The sequence below is a fragment of the Palaemon carinicauda genome, chromosome 4 (assembly GCF_036898095.1).
Source record: "Palaemon carinicauda isolate YSFRI2023 chromosome 4, ASM3689809v2, whole genome shotgun sequence".
Taxonomy (NCBI): domain Eukaryota; kingdom Metazoa; phylum Arthropoda; class Malacostraca; order Decapoda; family Palaemonidae; genus Palaemon; species Palaemon carinicauda.
The window spans coordinates 92,668,206-92,687,147 of record NC_090728.1 but is presented as its reverse complement, the minus strand read 5'-3'; the positions used below and the strand labels follow the sequence as shown (position 1 = coordinate 92,687,147).

General features: G+C 40.8%; 1 protein-coding gene and 1 pseudogene across 1 annotated transcript in view; both read right to left on the bottom strand.

Annotated features, from left to right (window-relative positions):
- Positions 1-18,942, bottom strand: part of LOC137640061 (recQ-like DNA helicase Blm) — a 394,741-nt gene that overhangs the window by 305,401 nt on the left and 70,398 nt on the right. The window contains exon 4 of the mRNA XM_068372487.1: positions 16,879-17,054. Coding sequence (XP_068228588.1) covers positions 16,879-17,054 — 176 coding nt within the window. The remainder of the gene's footprint in view (positions 1-16,878; positions 17,055-18,942) is intronic.
- Positions 13,383-14,679, bottom strand: LOC137638972 (piggyBac transposable element-derived protein 4-like; annotated as a pseudogene).

Here is an 18,942-nt window from a genome sequence, read left to right as displayed (position 1 = left end):
TCGGATTCTCCTTGACCGCCTCCTTATTCTCGCAGAAGACGTCCTGCCAGAGTCCCAGCGCGGCTTTCGACCTTCCCGCGGGACCATAGACATGATCTTCTGTGCGCGACAACTACAAGAGAAGAGCCTCGAACAACAACAGCCCATAATGTTCATCTTCTGGGATTTGAAAAAGGCCTTCGACAAAGTACCTCGACCTGCCATGTGGGCTGTCCTCAAAAGATATGGCTGCCCACCCGATTTTGTCAAGCTGGTGCGTGCCCTCCATGACGGAATGGTTGGGAGAGTCTGCCACCAGAACTCTCTTTCAAACCCATTCCCCATCAACGGCGGCCTGAAGCAGGGCTGTGTTCTGGCCCCGACGTGTTTCTCGCTATACACCGCAGCAATGCTCAATGAGATTCCCCCAGACACACCCTCAGTCGACCTACGTTTCCGCATGGATGGAGGCGCTTTCAACCTCGCTAGACTCCGCGCCAGAACCAAGACCACCTTGTGTGCAGTGCGAGAACTGCAGTATGCTGACGACAATGCCACCCCAGGTCAGACGGCAGAGGACCTGCAGTCGTTAGCTGATGCATACAACTCTGCCTACGAACGTTTTGGGATGCAAGTCAACTCAGACAAAACCAAGACCCTCGTCCAACATCCACCAGGAATGATGCTCCCCAACTTCAATACCACAGTGAATGACCAACCGTTAGAACAGGTGGACCAGTTCTCCTACCTAGGGAGCATCCTAACATCAGATCCCACAAGCAAAAAGGACGTGGAGAACAGGATCAGGGCAGCCCACTCCGCCTTTGGCCGACTCAACTGCCGCGTATTTAACAACCACGCACTGACAATGACCACCAAAATAATGGTGTTCAGGGCAGTTGTCCTCTCCACGCTCCTGTATGCATGTGAAACATGGACGCTATATAGAAACGATATTAAAATCCTAGAACGCTTCCAACAAATGAAACTGAGGCAGATCTTGAAAATCCCCTGGGAGAGCCACACCACCAACATTGAAGTCTTAGAACGTGCCTCGCTGACCAGCGTGGAGGCCACCATCATCCACCACCGCCTCCGCTGGATAGGACACGTGCATAGGATGGATCCATCTAGGCTCCCAAAGAAAATATTTTACGGAGAACTGACCCAGGGCACCAGACCACGAGGAGCCCCGAAAATGCGCTATAAAGATCAACTAAAGCGCACCCTGGCTCTAACTGACATCGATCCTTCCTCATGGGAAGAAACAGCCAGGGACAGGAAAACCTGGAGGAGTACAGTACACCATGGCACCGTGGACTTCGAGGAGAGGAGGAGACAAAATGAGGAGGCTAGGAGGAGAAGAAGGAGAGAGCGATTAGAACAGCCCCGCCCACCACCTACCCTCCCTTGTGAACACTGTCCGCGACTCTTCCACCACAGACTAGGACTTAACAGCCACATCAGGCATAAGCACCCACCCCACAGATAGGAGGCTGATGGCTAACGACAGAACCCAATACTCGGACACGAGTGGGCGCCGACGACGACGACGATATATATATGTATATACATATATATATACAGTATATATATACACACATATATATATATATACATATATATACACATACACATACATATACAGTATATATATATATATATATATATATATATATATATACACAAACAGTTATACCTCTTCACGAAAGACTCTGCTTACGAAATTTTGAAACTGCGAAACAAGAAGCGAATATTCTTATGACTCACTTTACGAAAAATGTTTCATTCCAAGTAAAGAGATTGCCAGCCAGGCCGAGAATAAAATATTCACCCATCACAAAGAGTTGAAGAAAATAGGTTCACACAATAGAAAATGTAGCTGTAGTCTATAATAGTGGTAACTATAATAGTACAGTACATATGGAACTGTATATTTAGTACATGTTCAGTATTGAACTGTATGTATTGTATTATTTTCGATTTATTATTACATTATGTTGTAATTACTTAAATCACAGGTATTAACAGTTAGTTTAGGTATACTGAATGGTTCAAATGGTATTTGGCTCTACAGTATTTCATTGTGGCTATACTGTAGCTTTATTATGAGATTTAATGTGGCATTTTGTAGGGTTTGGAACAAATGATGTAATTGGCATGTGAAATGTGACTCACAACACGAAAAATCACTTTATGAAAGCCACTCCAGAACGAATTAATTTCATGTTGTGAGGCATTACTGTATTAATATATAGATATATATATACAGTCAGCGCCATAAGTTGTCTCGTACTTGTAACCTCGAAACAACTTATGTCGCTCTAGAGCAGGCTCCCATTTTTCGCCTTGTGAAAATCGCCCGGGAGAAATTGACTACATGGCAATTTAGCCCAACTCTATCTGTATCGCACAGAAGGGTTGAGTGCTTAATCAGTGTTGTTCTTGACTCTGTGGAAGCCAGTTTGTGCGAGCTTGTGGTCCATCAGCTATTGTGACTTTTCTCGGGTTTGCTTGGTGTTATCGAGTGTTGTGTTGTGTTCTTAATTATATCAGGGCATAAGACAACACATGATGATATCATAAGAGTGATTGAGTGTCATAAGTTAGGTTTAAAAACAAGTGAAATTCACAAACAAACCAGCATGCAGCCGAGAACCATCCAGAACCTAGTGTGGAAGTTCAAGGAGGGTGGATGCGTCAAAGCAAACACGCTCAAGAAAGCCTGTGGGAAGCCTTGTAAGGTTTCAAAACACACTTTCAGTGTAGTGAAGCGCCAAATAGACACTGTCCCCTCCACATCGGCCAAACAACTACTGTAAAGTTTGAAAAACCCAATTTCCTCGGAAACATCTCTGTTCGAACCGTACAGAGACGACTAAGTACGAACCTGGGTTACCGAAAAGTCACCCCGTCATGGAAACCAGACATTAGTCTTCGTCAAATTGCTGCTCACAAAGCTTTCGCTAAAATGTACAAAGACCGGGGCTTGGACAGGTGGCGACAGGTCTTGTGAAGTAACGAACCCACTTTCTTTGTTTCTGATACCAGTGGGAGGAAGGTGTAGAGGGAGCTGCATATAGACCCGTTGGCAGACAGTCAGGTAGCAAAGCGTTGCAAATTCCCCCAGTATGTAATGGTATGGGGATGCTTTGGTTATGGGGGATTAGGAACTCTATTGTTTTTAGAGAGAAATACTAGTCACTCAGTACACATATTTTGAACTTCTGAATGACCAACTAGAGGAGTGTTTCGTAAAAACTCGCACATTGATATTTCAGCAAGACGGGACTGCAAAAAGTATTATAACCTGGTTAAACGATTGTGGTGTTGACTTCATAAAAGACTGACCAGGTAATTCTCCCGATCTCTCACACATTGGAAACCTTTCGGCAATAATTAAAGCAAAGATTCAGGTGGTAAACAAAAGTTCTCTCGAAAAAACTGAAGGCGACCATTCAACACGTGTGGGACAACTTCGACCAATCCATCCTCCATAACCTTGCAGATTTCCTACCAACACACCTCAAGGAGACTTTGAAGAGAAAGGGGAAGCACGCCAGTTACTGATGGGTTTCAAGTGAATACCCCATGAAAATTTCTTACGTTTTCATTATTTTTTTGGTTGTTATAGATATTTTTTTACCACTGTTCTTTGTGAGAGGTTGGGTTATGGGCACTCTGAAACTACTAAGGATGCTGACTGTATATATATATATATATATATATATATATATATATATATATATATATATATATATATATATATATATATATATATATATATATATATATATCTATATATCATCATCATCAGCTGTTACTAGTCCACTGCAAAACATAGGCCTCAGGCATGTCCTTCAACTTGCATCTGTTTATGGTCAGTCCACACCCCCAAACTTTCTTAGTACGTCAAACTATCATCTCCTCTTCCCTCCCCTGCTTCTTTTGTAATCTCTGGGGACTATTCTAAATGTTCATCTATTATATACATATATATGTATATTTATATATATATATATATATTAAATATATATATATATATATATATATATATATATATATATATATATATATATATATATTATATATATATATAATGATTTACCTTGAAAAAATGGCCTCTTCTAATGGACAATGCTGGAGGTCACTCAATCAACCTGTATTATTAGGGTGTAGAGGTATAATTCTTACTGCTGAACATGACATCGCTAATGAATCAAGGCATTATTTGTGCTTTCAAGGCACTTTATAAGCAAAACTCCCTGCAATATATGGTCTAGTCAATGAATGTGGGTGAATACTTGTCGCTGAATGGAAACTGCCGTGAGTACCCCATTACAAAGTGTTTCCAAAATATCCAGAATGACGCATAAGAGATAAAGAAACACTCAATGCTGCTGGAAGAAATTGTGACCAGAAGTGGTCAATGATTCTCTCGTTCTGAAATCCACCACTCATAAGTAGACAAGGCAGTGAGGCAAGTGAAATTGCTTGGAGAACATGGCATCACATATATAAGTACCGACAACATATTAGCCTGATTGAGGCCCACTCACATCTGTAAACAGATGAAGATCTGACAGAGATGATGAAGTCCAGAAGTGAGGACAAAAAAGAAGAGCATATACATGTAGATCTGGGAGAAGAGGAGGAATGCCTCTCAAATCCAACAAAATCAACAAAAGATTTTAGGGCAATGGCCAAAGATTGGGGATAATTCATGTGTTCCAGTTCAAAAATAGAATCAATGGAACCATGGAAGTTCATGAGAAACTCCTTTTGCACAAGAAAAGGCAACGTCCCTAATTGCAAGTCAATGTTCCTCAACTGCAAAATAAAGACGCAGGCACTACAGTACACCAACAGAAATTAATGTTACTATACTTCGTAGGACGATGACAAAGATATTGCCCCACTTGATGAAGCAACTGCTGAAGTAGTGCTTTCAGAAGAGCAGTACAGTAATTCTCTTCTTTGCTGTGTAGCATATTTAACTCATCATTGTCATCATCTATACACACTACTTCAGTACTACACAGCTAATCATCATCCTCACCCCTATAAGGGGGCCAGCCAGAATGCAAGTATACGGGGGTATAGGAAGAAAAACAAATTCAATGAGCTTCGTACGGCAGTAGAGAATGCGTGTACAAAATATTTTGTCAAAATTTGTTCTACTTTCATAGTTACAGGGTAATTAGTAAAAGTAACCCAATAAACCATAAACGTTGTTCCCTACAAGAAAATGCAGCATTTCTTCTGTAACCGTAAATTTTGATAATATAATTAATGTAAAAGAAATTGTGAACAATGGCATCTGTACAACTTCCATGAGTCGCAGATGATCGTAGATTATACCTTTTGCACTTCAGTCCTACAACAAACCTGAGAGAGAGTACATGCCTGAGTTTAACTCTAACATTAACTCATTTTTACACATGTTTTTCTTGTTTTCGGCAAGAATTTTATGAGAGAGAGAGAGAGAGAGAGAGAGAGAGAGAGAGAGAGAGAGAGAGAGAGAGAGAGAGAGAGAGAGAGAGAGAGTGTGTGTGTGTGTGTGTGTGTGTGTGTGTGTGTGTGTGTGTGTGTGTGTGTGTGTGTGTGTGTGCCTTGCCTCACAGGAGCCAAAAGAAGCAAGACATTGAGCAAAAGGATCTTTATTTAGGATTATGATAAATAAATTTGTTTTATTTTATTAATACCCACAAAAAGAACATAAAATTCATAATAATCAAGATTTATTAATATTGTCTTTGTAGAATACAAAGAAAAATGTTGAATGCCCGTATCTCAAAATGTTATTTTCCTTAGTAAAATAAATTTTTGAATATACTTACCCGATGATCATATAGCTGTCAGCTCTGCTGCCCGACAGAAAAACCTACGGGCGGAATACGCCAGCGATCGCTATACAGGTGGGGGTGTACATCAACAGCGCCATCTGTCAAGTAGGTACTCAAGTACTCGATGTCAACAAAGAACCAATTTTCTCCTCTGTCCACTGGGTCTCTATTGGGGAGGATGGGTGGGTCCTTTAATTTATGATCATCGGGTAAGTATATTCAAAAATTTATTTTACTAAGGAAAATAACATTTTTCAATATTAAACTTACCCGATGATCATATAGCTGATTCACACCCAGGGGGGTGGGTAGAGACCAGCATTACATGTTGACATTATATGAGCTAAGTATTCCGTATTTCATTTTAGCAGTTATTCAAAATAACAAACATAAAATAAATAAGTACCTGGTAAGGAAGTCGACTTGAACAATTACTCTGCCTTTTTAAGTACGTCTTCCTTACTGAGCCTCGCGATCCTCATAGGATGCTGAGCGACTCCTAGGAGCTGAAGTATGAAGGGTTGCACCCCATACTAAAGGTCCTCATCAAAACCTCTAATCTAGGCGCTTCTCAAGAAATGACTTTGACCACCCGCCAAATCAAGTAGGATGCGAAAGGCTTCTTAGCCTTCCGGACAACCCAAAACAATAATAACATTTCAAGAGACAGATTAAAAAGGTTATGGAATTAGGGAATTGTAGTGGTGGAGCCCTCACCACTACTGCACTCGTTGCTACGAATGGTCCCAGAGTGTAGCAGTTCTCGTAAAGAGACTGGACATTCTTAAGATAAAAGACGCGAACACTGATTTGCTTTTCCAATAGGTTGCGTCGAATATACTTTGCAGAGATCTCTTTTGTTTAAAGGCCACGGAAGTTGCGACAGCTCTAACTTCGTGTGTCCTTACCTTCAGCACAGCTTGGTCTTCCTCATTCAGATGGGAATGAGCTTCTCATATTAACAGTCTGATAAAATAGGATAAAGAATTCTCTGACAAAGGCAAAGATGGATTCTTAACTGAACACCATAAAGCTTCAGACGGGCCTCGTAAAGGTTTTTAAATAGAACTTAAGAGCTCTTACAGGACATAATACTCTTTCTAGTTCATTTCAAACCATGCGCTAAGTTTGGAATATCGAACGATATTGGTCAAGGCCGAGAAGGCAGCTCGTGTTTGGCTAGAAAACCAAGTTGTAGAACATGTAGCCGTCTCGGATGAGAATCCGATGTTCTTGCTGAAGGCATGAATCTCACTGACTCTTTTAGCTGTGGTTAAGCATATCAGGAAAAGAGTCTTAAAGGTGAGATCTTTCAGGGAGGCTGATTGAAGCGGTTCGAACCTGTCTGACATAAGGAATCTTAGTACCACGTCTAAATTCCAACCAGGTGTAACCAAACGACGCTCCTTCGTGGTCTCAAAAGACTTAAGGAGGTCTTGTAGATCTTTATTGTTGGAAAGATCTAAGCCTCTGTGACGGAAGACTGAAGCCAACATGCTTCTGTAACCCTTGATAGTGGGAGCTGAAAGAGATCGTTCTTTCCTCAGATATAAGAGAAAGTCAGCTATTTGAGTTACAGAGGTACTGGTCGAGGATACGGATACTGACTTGCACCAGTTTCGGAAGATTTCCCACTTCGATTGGAAGATTCTAAGGGTGGATGTTCTCCTTGCTCTAGCAAACGCTCTGGTTGCCTCCTTCGAAAAGCCTCTAGCTCTCGAGAGTCTTTCGATAATCTGAAGGCAGTCAGACGAAGAGCGTGGAGGCCTTGGTGTACCTTCTTTACGCGTGGCTGATGTAGAAGGTCCACCCTTAGGGGAAGTGTTCTGGGAACGTCTACTAGCCATCGAAGTACCTCGGTGAGTTATTCTCTCGCGGGCCAGAGGGAAGCAACTAGCGTCAACCTTGTCCCTTCGTGAGAGGTGAACTTCTGCAGTACCTTGTTGACAATCTTGAACGGAGGGAATGCATATAGATCTAGATGTGACCAATCTAGTAGAAAGGCATCTATATGAACTACTGCTGGGTCCGGGATAGGTGAGCAAACTATTGGGAGCCTCTTGGTCATCGAGGTTGCGAAGAGATCTATGGTTGGCTGGCCCCAGGTGGCCCAAAGTCTCTTGCATACATCCTTGTGGAGGGTCCAATCTGTTGGAATTATTTGTCCCTTCCTACTGAGACAATCTGCTATGACATTCAAGTTGCCTTGGATGAACCTCGTTACTAGTGAAAAGTCTAGACCTGTTGACCAGGTGAGGAGGTCCCTTGCGATCTCGTACCATGTCAGAGAGTAGGTCCCTCCTTGCTTGGAGATGTACGTCAAAGCCGGGTGTTGTCCGAGTTCACCTCCACCACTTTGCCTTGAAGGAGAGACCTGAAGCTTTCCAGGTCAGACGTACTGCCAGTAGCTTCTTGCAGTTGAAATGCATTGTCCTTTGACTCGAGTTCCAAATCCCGAGCATTCCCTACCGCCTAATGTCGCACCCCAGCCTACGTCCGATGCGTCCGAGAAGAGAACGTGGTTGGGAGTCTGAACAGACAGGGGAAGACCCTTTCTAAGGTTGATAAAGTCCTTTCACCAAGTCAGACCAGACTTTAACTTTCCGGAAACCGGGATCGAGACCGCTTCTAGCGTCTTGTCCTTTTTCCAGTGAAAAGCTAGATGATACAGAAGAGGACGGAGGTGTAGTCTTCCAAGTGACACAAAAGAACCACGGATGACAGTGTCCTTACCAGACTCATCCACAGCCTGACAGGGCAGCGTTCCTTCTTCAGCATCTTCTGGATGGATAGCAGGGCTGGGGGTTGATCGTCTAGTTCAGCAACGTCCTCATCAGAGGGTTCCTTATCCGAAACTGATGAGGAAACGGCAACGGAGTGGGCAACGTCTGACTCGCTGAATCCGGTCGCACTGGTGGATGCGTGACGGAGCCGGACGCAATATCATGGTACTGCTGCACAGTCTGTGAACTGTCAACCATGGGAACGCGAGGAAGTACAGCGTCAACCCGAAACTGTCTAGACTGTCTGGGTTGTGCAGTCAACACCCTACCGGGTTGCTGAGGTTGACACACTGCGTCACAACAAGTCACCTCTGCTGGTTGTTGAACGTCTTCCTAGTGACACACTTCAACAACCACCTCCGAGCGTCGCTAAACGTCAACGTGCGACTGGCAACCCACACTGGGTCGCATCGGTGGAGGAACCACCTCAACTGGCGGACGCGAGTAGGATACCTCAGTGTCAACAGGGCGCACAACCAACCGGTAGGAAGGTTGTTGGCCAGAAGGTTCTTCTCCGTAAAAAGTCCTCTATCAAGGACACAAGCTTGGACTGCATGTCTTGCAGCAAAGCCCATTAGGGTCTACGGGAGCAGGTGTGGCAACAGACGGGGTTAGCGACTGAAGCGGAACCATTTACCATCCCTGGAAGCCTTGTTATGCTTTAATTAAAGTCCATAGGAGGCTAAGCAGCTTAAGGCTCCTCTCCAAATGACAGAGTCCTCAAAGGAATATCAGTAGGAGGGAGAACAGCACTTTCTCATCTACAGGAACCTTGTCCGAGAAAAGCTAGGTTATCTCAGTGAGGGTCTCACTGGTGCATAAGCAGCAGACCAGAAGGCAACGTTATGTAACTGCTTGACAGTCTGTGAACTGTCAAAAACTGAACTGTCAACCACAACAGGTGCGTGAGGACATACAGCACTGGTGCATTAGCAGCAGACCAGAAGGCAACGTTATGTAACTGCCTGACAGTCTGTGAACTGTCAACCACAACAGGTGCGTGAGGACATACAGCACTGGTGCATTAGTAGCAGACCAGAAGGCAACGTCATGTAACTGCTTGACAGTTTGAGAGCTGGCAACAACCAAAGCGGAGTGGTGGTGCATGGTGGGGACTGCCGTGGGTTGCGGAGACTGACGCATCGCGTCAAAACACGGCAGCTTGACTCCACCTTCCCACTGCTGATGCGGTAGCTCACGCGTGTCAACGGAGGGTGCCGCACGTCGGCTAACGTCAACATGCGTCTGGCAGGGTCGACTGCGCATTGGTGGTGGAGCTCTCCGCAGCCGGAGTGTGGGAGCAGGCAGCCTCAGCGTGAGCTGGGCGCACAACCGTGGCAGGTTGTAGGCTAACGGGAGCAGTGTCAACCTTCTCCGCACGAAACTCTTGCATAACCGCAGCTAACTGAGTCTGCATAGACTGTAGTAAAGACCACTTAGGGTCTACAAAAGCGGCAACAGACGGAGCTACTGTCCGTTGTGACTGAGGGTCTAAAACAGCGGGTGCGGCAACAGACGGAGTTACTGCCTGTTGGGGTACCAACTTGCCTCTCTTGGAAGGTGTGCAGTCGTCGGATGACTGCAGCGAGTCCGAACTGACCCAGTGGCTACACCTGGGCCGTTGGACTTGCGCGGAAGGGACCGACTTGCACTTAAAAAGCTGCGAGATGTGGTCCATGGTTTCTTACGAGAAATAAATGGGCTCTCTCGTCTTTGTGTGGGTGGGGCGATCTTGGGTAGATACGCCCGAAACCACGGAGGGAAAACGTCTGTTCGTTGATCAAGGCATGAGGAACCCATAAGTCGTTCGACATTACTTCTCCCCTGGGCTTGGGAGCTTGTAAGAGGTCCCGGACTAGGTGAACGACTGGCACGAACAGACGAACCCTCGGACGCAACACTGTAACACTTTGCGCATATCACTTTATCACTTTGATTTTCTGTTTAGCACTTATTTTACTGAAATCGAAACTTTTACTGATTTCTACCTGAAACACGCAATCCTATCCTTCATTAAAAGGTAGTAATTGCGAAAACAGTCGTATAATGCAACAGAAAACATATATAAAGATAAAGAATTCAGTGGCTGGGAAAGAGACTAAACACTAGATCAAATAAACTACGTTTACAATCTCTCACCGCACATAGCCTGGGAACAAGAATAAAACCCTAGAAACGTTTTACCTTCTTCCCCTACAGCGACTAGGGAGGAGAGTAAAAACGAGAACAACGTTACCCGCTTGAACGAAACGTTTATTCTCCTCTCTCTCCCTCCGTCTCTATCTCTCTCTCTTTCTCTCTTGATTTCGCACCTGAGAGAAGAGCCCAATTATATATCGTTAAAACATGTTATTTGCTAAAGGAAAAAACTGAAAGGTTTTCCAAATAAAAAGTTCCTTTAATTTAGAATTTAAACCATTTAAGCTAAGAAAGAATGAACGAAACGCCAGAATCGGTTTACTCTTACTGCAAAGTGAAACCGTGATACACTCTCTCTCTATCGTAACGATAGAGCGCATGTTGAACGTTCTGAACGTCAACAACTGCGTAGACTAAAAAACTAAACGTTAGTTCATCTTTGAAAACAGTACGAGACTAACAAAGAAATTCTTTCATAAAACATTAAAATTTAAAAAGTATTAAATTCTTTAAAGGTTAAATACGATATAACGGGCTCAATGTTAATTAACTTCGGTTCCAAGTTAGGACCGCCTACTATCAGGAAAGGTCGCATATAAACAAACATAAAAATTTATTTTTATATGTTTATAATAAATGGAAAGTTAATCGAAGAGGCCTATAAAGGCGGAGAGATATAAAATAAATAGATCTATAACGTGTTAAGCAAAATTACCAAAAACCTAAACACACTTCCGTCTAAGGGAAGGGTCGGCCATTTAAAAGTGAAAGAGAGTCCATACTCTCTTCATCACCATAATTAAATCTATCCAAAACGAGTTCAAGTTTTGAAATGAAGATAAAACCCCTGCATAGCGAAAGCTCAAAACTGGAATAGTGTACTTCACCAAATCGTTGTGAAAACAAATCCAGTTAGTAACAGCGTATTTAGTAGGTCTTGCCAGTGGCACGACAGAGAGAAAATTGGTTCTTTGTTGACATCGAGTACTTGAGTACCTACTTGACAGATGGCGCTGTTGATGTACACCCCCACCTGTATAGCGATCGCTGGCGTATTCCGCCCGTAGGTTTTTCTGTCGGGCAGCAGAGCTGACAGCTATATGATCATCGGGTAAGTTTAATATTGAAAAAATATATTTATTGACCTTCAAATTGAATAGTCTCCCTTAGACTTAAAGATATAGCATTGAAATTTGGTATATAACTTAGAAATACATTATAAAACAATAAAATGAAGCCCTTTTCCCAATTTTTGTTTCATACTGTTTTTTTCTTAATTTTTTTCCCCTGATTTTTAGGGATGAAATAGAATTTGAAAAACACTAATTTTCAGGATAAATCGCCCTGGCGTCGCAAAACTGAAGGTCAGAGGCAAAAATCCTATGCAGTTTGGAGATGTCCAAAGTTACCTTATTAAGTGGTATGAATGTCAAAGACCTGTCATTAAAAATCGGCATTAGCCGGCCGGGTCCCTTAACCCGAGAAATGCGGCAATGTCATTTTACTACCGACCCGTGGTGCGGCTATCTTGACAAAAATACAATGTTTCAGAATCTAAACCATAACTATACCAATGTTTTTGTAATAACTTCGTGCATGTATCATCCAAATATTTTATCCTACATCCTGTTTGTTATTTTGTTATAAACCATCAAAGTTAATTTTATAGCGCTACGTGGCATCTTGCCGGATGGCCAATGGGTGAGTCTGGATTGTCTTTCATGGGTGGGGGGGTTGGGTAGTATGTTGGGTGTCACCCACGGTATCACCGGACTGTTTGCACCCGGTACAAGTTAGCGATTTTTATTTATTACATTCCGTACTATGTAATTAATGTTTTAGGCTATTGTTAACAAATAGCCTTTACTATATATAGAAAAGTGTAGTGATAAAAAAATAAATTAATTTATATTTTCAAATCCTATGATATAGAATTGTATCTATTCCTGAAATAATAATGATAATTTTAGTTGATGTAGTCACATTTACGATTTACAAACACTATTTGTTTTGTTTTTTTCCTTTATCTATTCATAAAGTGACTATTGTTACCATTGCAATTGTTTTAAATTTGTTTAAAATAATATATATTTAGAGAGAATATATATTTTTACTTACAATTTTGGTAAACCAACTTAGAATATTTGAAGGAACACATTGATTAAAAGTAATGCAATATCATAGTCTTTTACAAATATATATAGTAGTTATAACCTAAAAAATCATAATATTTAAAGTAAATAAAGAGAGCAATAATTATAATCATATTGAAAACATATTATTATTGAAATATTGTATAGATAAACATAGTAACTAATAACCTCATGATCTGGCCTATGTGTTCAGATTAATTACAATTGGTTTTTATGACATCTTTAAGCATTTGTATATAGTAATGCGTATATCAAAAGCATCACCGCATATCAAAATATACAGTATATACGGTATATACAAAAGATAAAGAAAATTCCTTTTATGGATATAAATAATGAATATAGGCTATATAAAACATTTCTTAAAAAGATTATCTCTCTCTCTCTCTCTCTCTCTCTCTCTCTCTCTCTCTCTCTCTCTCTCTCTCTCTCTCTCTCTCTCTCTCTCTCTCTCTCTCTCTCTCTCTCTCTCTCTCTCTCTCTCAATATTTATTTTGGGTATGCCAGTGACGAAAGCAGTCAGTTGGACATAAAGGGACATTACATTCAGCACAGATAGTTGTAACCCGAGTTCTTTTCTTTGGTCGCCGGGAAGTATTTGCGCAGACATAGCAGTTTAGTTGTTTCTTCCTGTTTTGTGCCTCATCATATATTGTGTGTTGGAGATGATGATAGCTAATATAAGCTGCTCCCTGCAAACGATCAGGTACTTCTCCCGGAGGATGTCCACGACGTCCAAGTCTGCTACTGGTCACGGTGCCATATTTTTCAAGAAGTTGGTATGAAACGTTGTAGATAAATTCACGAAATTTTAATTTCTTGCAAGTTGGGTCGGATGTCTTTACAAGCCAAATATTGTATGCATTAAGCATAATGATGTCAATAAGATGAAGAATGATTTTGTGGTACCACTTGAATGATTTCCTCATACACTCTGTTCCACTTAGCTGGCAGTCACTCTTATCTACAAGGCGCATATTTTCGTTGTAATCAATAACAACATCTGGCTTACAGATTTTCTTCTTAGTCCTGTAGTGGACCTTACCTGTGTTCACTATGTCACCTTTATGTATGGTTGATAAAAGGGTCACAGGCTTTCTATCTATCCACTTGACAGCCAATATTTTGTTAGTTGTCTCCCGTTGTACGGTTTTGACTTTTGTTTTTCTCTTCTTTTTTTTAGTTTTATTACTTATGTTTGTAGTTTCATCCTCATTAGGGGAGTCACTGTCACTAGGATTGTCATAAGAGGTGGATGGGACATCAAATTTGGGCATATATTTCCTGCTTTCTCTCACTGTTCCACACGCCCCTGTGGCGTTGTCATGAAGGATTTGTGCCAATGTAGGGCTACTGTACCAATTGTCAGTATACAATATATGTCCATGACCCATATTAAGGTGCCATCATTTTCTTGACTACTGCTCCTGAGAATCCCAAACCACTACTCTGATCTTCTTTTGGTATATCTATATCTGTTCCAGTATATACTATAATATCAAGCACTATTCCTGTTTCACAATCACATAAAACAAACAGTTTGATCCCAAATCGATGACGCTTGCTTGGGATATACTGTTTGAAGACAAGTCGCCCTTTGAAAAGTATAAGGGACTCATCAATCACAATTTTCTGGAAAGGATGAAAGACCTTTTTGAAGTTTGCAACAACTATACTAAGGAATGATCTTATTTTCCAAATTCGATCATTTGCGATTGGTCTCCCGTTGTCAGCAAAGTGCATGAAACGAGTCAACAGTAAGAATCTATCACGGGTCATGAATTTTGGAAAAATTGGAGTAGGAATCAAAGGGTCTTGTTTCCAATAGTCTGGTAATACATGTTTTTTCATGAGAGGCATCAGTAGTAGTAATGCAAAATAAACATAAATTTCATGGACATCTGTGTCCACCCATTTGTGAACTCGTAAATTTTGTGTGAAAGAGAACTTTTCCGTTACCCACCGGTAGTATTTATTAGTTTCACATACAATAAGGTCAACTAATTCTTCATTGAAAAGCGCAAGAAAATATTCATTTTCTCTTGCAGTGTCATCACAAGGCCACTCATTTGTTATGCCAGCGCAATTACCATCAAAGGGATGAATGTCGGGAATAAAGTTATTGATATCAGACCAAATATAAGACTGAATATTTCCTTCTCGTATTTTATGCATGTTACCTATTTCATTCTCTTCATCTTCTTCACTTTCTTCAATGTCCCCTCCATCTGAACGGAATAATATAGATTCAAAATCATCTTCGCTGTCATCAGAGGTCCCTATCTCACCACTATCACTATCACCGCAGTTGATGTCATCATCTATATCCTCGTCTGTTTCATCTTCGGAAAATAACATGGGTAAGAATTTGCTCGGTGTCAGATTCTGTAAATGACGTTTTTTGTTAATGATCGTGGGAGGGGCCGATGTACTAGGCATTGCATCAGCATCACATATGTGTTTTGGTGGTGTGAGTATGACATCGGTAGCAATACTTTGGTATTGCTTCTTTTCTTGTGGTACATATTTTCCAGTAACACTTCTCTTCACACTGCCCTTTCTTCCAATTTCCTCTTGTGGGGTTTTAATTTCTCCTTGTGACATTGCATTTGTTTCTTTTGAGAAACAGATTTTCCTTTTAGTCTTTGTGGTCTCGCAGTGCTTGCCAGAAGATGTCACAGTCTCCTTTTTCCAAGGATTGTTATGACGTCCAGTCATGGCGACAAAAAGTGACATACAAACAAAGTCAGTAAAAAAGAATACTAAATTACTTTAATTGTTATCAAAATAGCTTTAGACAACCAATAAAAGAAAAACGCTTATTATAATAGTAACTCATACTCCTTGTAAACAACCCTCCAGTTACTTATAATAAAATTATACTTTGTAAACAAACACTCGCGGATATTCAAAACAAAAACATTCGGTATTGTTGTCGTAATTTTAAACTAGGCAACCGCCGTCCTGACGTAGGATTTGAGAGTTGCCACGGGTTTTATTTCCCTCCCTACACGATATATTACGATGTGATATCGTTAGTGTGTATGTGTATGTATGTTGTTATATGTTATTTTTTTCATCGTTTATGTTTCTAATATGTTAATATAAAATCAGTTTTAATTGAAAATAATTACAATTCGCCATTTTCCCTTGAAAAAAAGTTAAAGTCCGTATATGGAAAGGCTTTATATTATACATAATTATATAGGTAAAATAAAGTTATAAACATTAAAATTTCTACCAGAAATACTGTTTTATCATAAGAAAAATAATAAAAGTCGAATAAGTTCACAAGGGAATTTGCAAGAAGAGATAGAAAATTGCGCTCTGAAGAGGCTTATAGCAGTCTCCCATACAGCCGCTCAAGAGGCTTGTAGCAGTTCTCGGGTTAAATCACGTTTAATTATCTTCACAGGTGATTGTTCCTATTTCAACTTTTTCTTTTACACATACAGTATGTAAGGATGTGTCTACTGTAAAATTAAGTTTCAGCTTAAAAAGTGATTAATACTGTATAATGGGTTTATATGAGTGTTGGGAGATTTATTAAAAGCTTTTAATTTATAAAGATGATAAAATACATGAAATTATAAAAATGAAAACAAATAATATACTGTACTGGAGATTTCAGTATCTACTGTACTTCAAGGTTTTTCATCTTTTACAGGAGAGCCTGGAACGTAACACCTGTGATAGTCGACGGATTAGTGTACATCAAACAAGGTATAGAAGGGTAAACAAATATCTAACAAAAAATCAGCAATAATGTATGAATAGTGGAAAAAAAAACATGAGAAAAGTCTTCAATGTAAATATCAAATTATAAAATGAGAGCATCTGATTGTAGGTTGAGAGACTTTAGTTACTAATAGATTTATGAAGTATCTAGTTTTCCCCTCATTTGTTAGGTGTTTGCAAATTAATGAAAAAATTAAAAGACATGCAAATTCATTGAAAAATAAGTGATAATATTCTTACCTGTTTTACAGGAGAGAAATCTTCAATGCTATTTTCTATGTCAGTTTCATCATCATCAGAGATAATGATAGCTCTCTTCCTCCTGCCCAAAATGGGAACTAGGGTGTCTTCTTCTTCATCATCATCTCTAACTACCCCATCTTCCTTTGTCTCAGGAATTTTTTCTGCAGATTTTTCTGAAAAATAAATACAAAAGTAACACCAAAAGTACTTCCAGTAGCATAAATGGGCAAAATACCTCCCTGCAATGACAACCATCACTATGTCATCCAACGGCAAAAAATCAAAGCATGTTAATCTCAGCTGCTCGTTTTGATATCATCCCAGTATTAGGCATTTACAGTAGCCCTGTATACTACAGTCTGGTATAATTTTGCTTGACTTTGAGCATCAAGAAACATTTTCTACAAACGCTAAAGGACAATAGGCGATAACGCACATCCTTTGCCCACATTATATCATTACTGCGAATAGGGTAATTTCAAAAATTAATACTAGTACATAAACCACTTGAAAAAGATGAGAACTAAAAATGGCAAAGTTGGATATTTCTACTGTATATTTCTTAACGATACAAACCTGACTCCTTTACGTAGCATAGAATAATATTGAATCTGAACAATAAAGCAACTAAAAACTTTATAACGAGGTGTAAACAGATGGACGGTAGTTACCGGCCGGGAGAGGCTTGCTCACTGAGCACTCACTTTGATTGCAGCCAGGAATTTCTAGGGGGTAGGTGATGGCAGGAAAGTATGAGTAAAGGACGTAGGTTCCTAGTTAGGTAAAATTGAATTTTCATATTAAAATGACAAATTTGGAAGTAATGTGTATTTTTTCTAAAGATACAAACCTGTAGTTATTTATAGGGGTATTATTTTTGGCGAGGCTGAAAGATAAGCCATTAGAATTTTAGAAAGGGTTAACCACCTGGTGGGGGGGGTTAGTAACTACCCCTCTCACTTACACATTTCGGCTGTGAGCCTCACTTTGCTTGGAAGTAGGACTCCAAGGGGGATTGGTGCGGGTGGGCCAAATATATAGCTACAGGTTTGTATCGTTATGAAAAATACAATTTATCTCCAAATTTGTCATTTGTTCCTTCACTAATACAAACCAACACTATTTATAGGAGTTGACTTACCCTTTAGAAGGGTGGAAGTCCTTGCCAATCTGACTGTTTGGCTTTGACCCGGGGATTCCCCTTTATATATCAAGCCCATAATAGGTGGAAACCCTACACCTAGCTAAAACCTTGCTATGCATCGTCTGTGGCCAAGTCAAGCTGTGTGTTTGTGATACTTGCAATGTGACTGTCAAGGTAAGACTTCTTCCGAGTCATAGGAATCTTCAAAGATTGATAAGACATTCCCAATACCCCCTTGATAGGGTATGGGAACGTAACTGTACTGACACAATACCAGGTTACATAAGTGAATATGGTTTACCTGCAGTTGGTTGAGGTCAGCTTTGCATAGGACTCTGGGTGCTGATTCCCTCAAGAGAAGGGAGGATGAAGAAAAGAAGGAGCGATTCATTCAGGCTAACCCTTGGTAACCTATGCCCTCAACCCCCTGCTATTTGTCCATCAAAGAGCTTGAGGTGTTAAACCAGTTGTTGTGCAGCCACCACAGGACCAATGGAAAAAAGTTTCTGTGCTCCTGTGGGTTACATCTTGCAGGTAGTGGGCGGTGAAGGTAGTCTGATGATTCAACATGCCCGCCTGTAAAATCTGCGCCACAGAGTAGTTTCGTTTAAATGCCATGGATGTAGCAATGCCCCTGATGTCATGTACTCTGGGTCAACGTGTCGGAAGAGGATCAGGATTCAGTGCCAGGTCAATGACCGCGCGAATCTAAGCAGAGATGATGTTCTTTGTGATCCTCCTCTTGACTTTCCCTGTGCTGACAACGAGTGCTGGCACTCAGGGGCAGGCTGCTGATGTCCTTTTGAGGTAATACCTCAAACTCCTTACTGGACATAGTAACAGCTGATCTCAGTCATCAATTACAGAACAGAGACTCGTTATCTGGAAGGATTTCAATCTAGGATCTGCTACCCCCG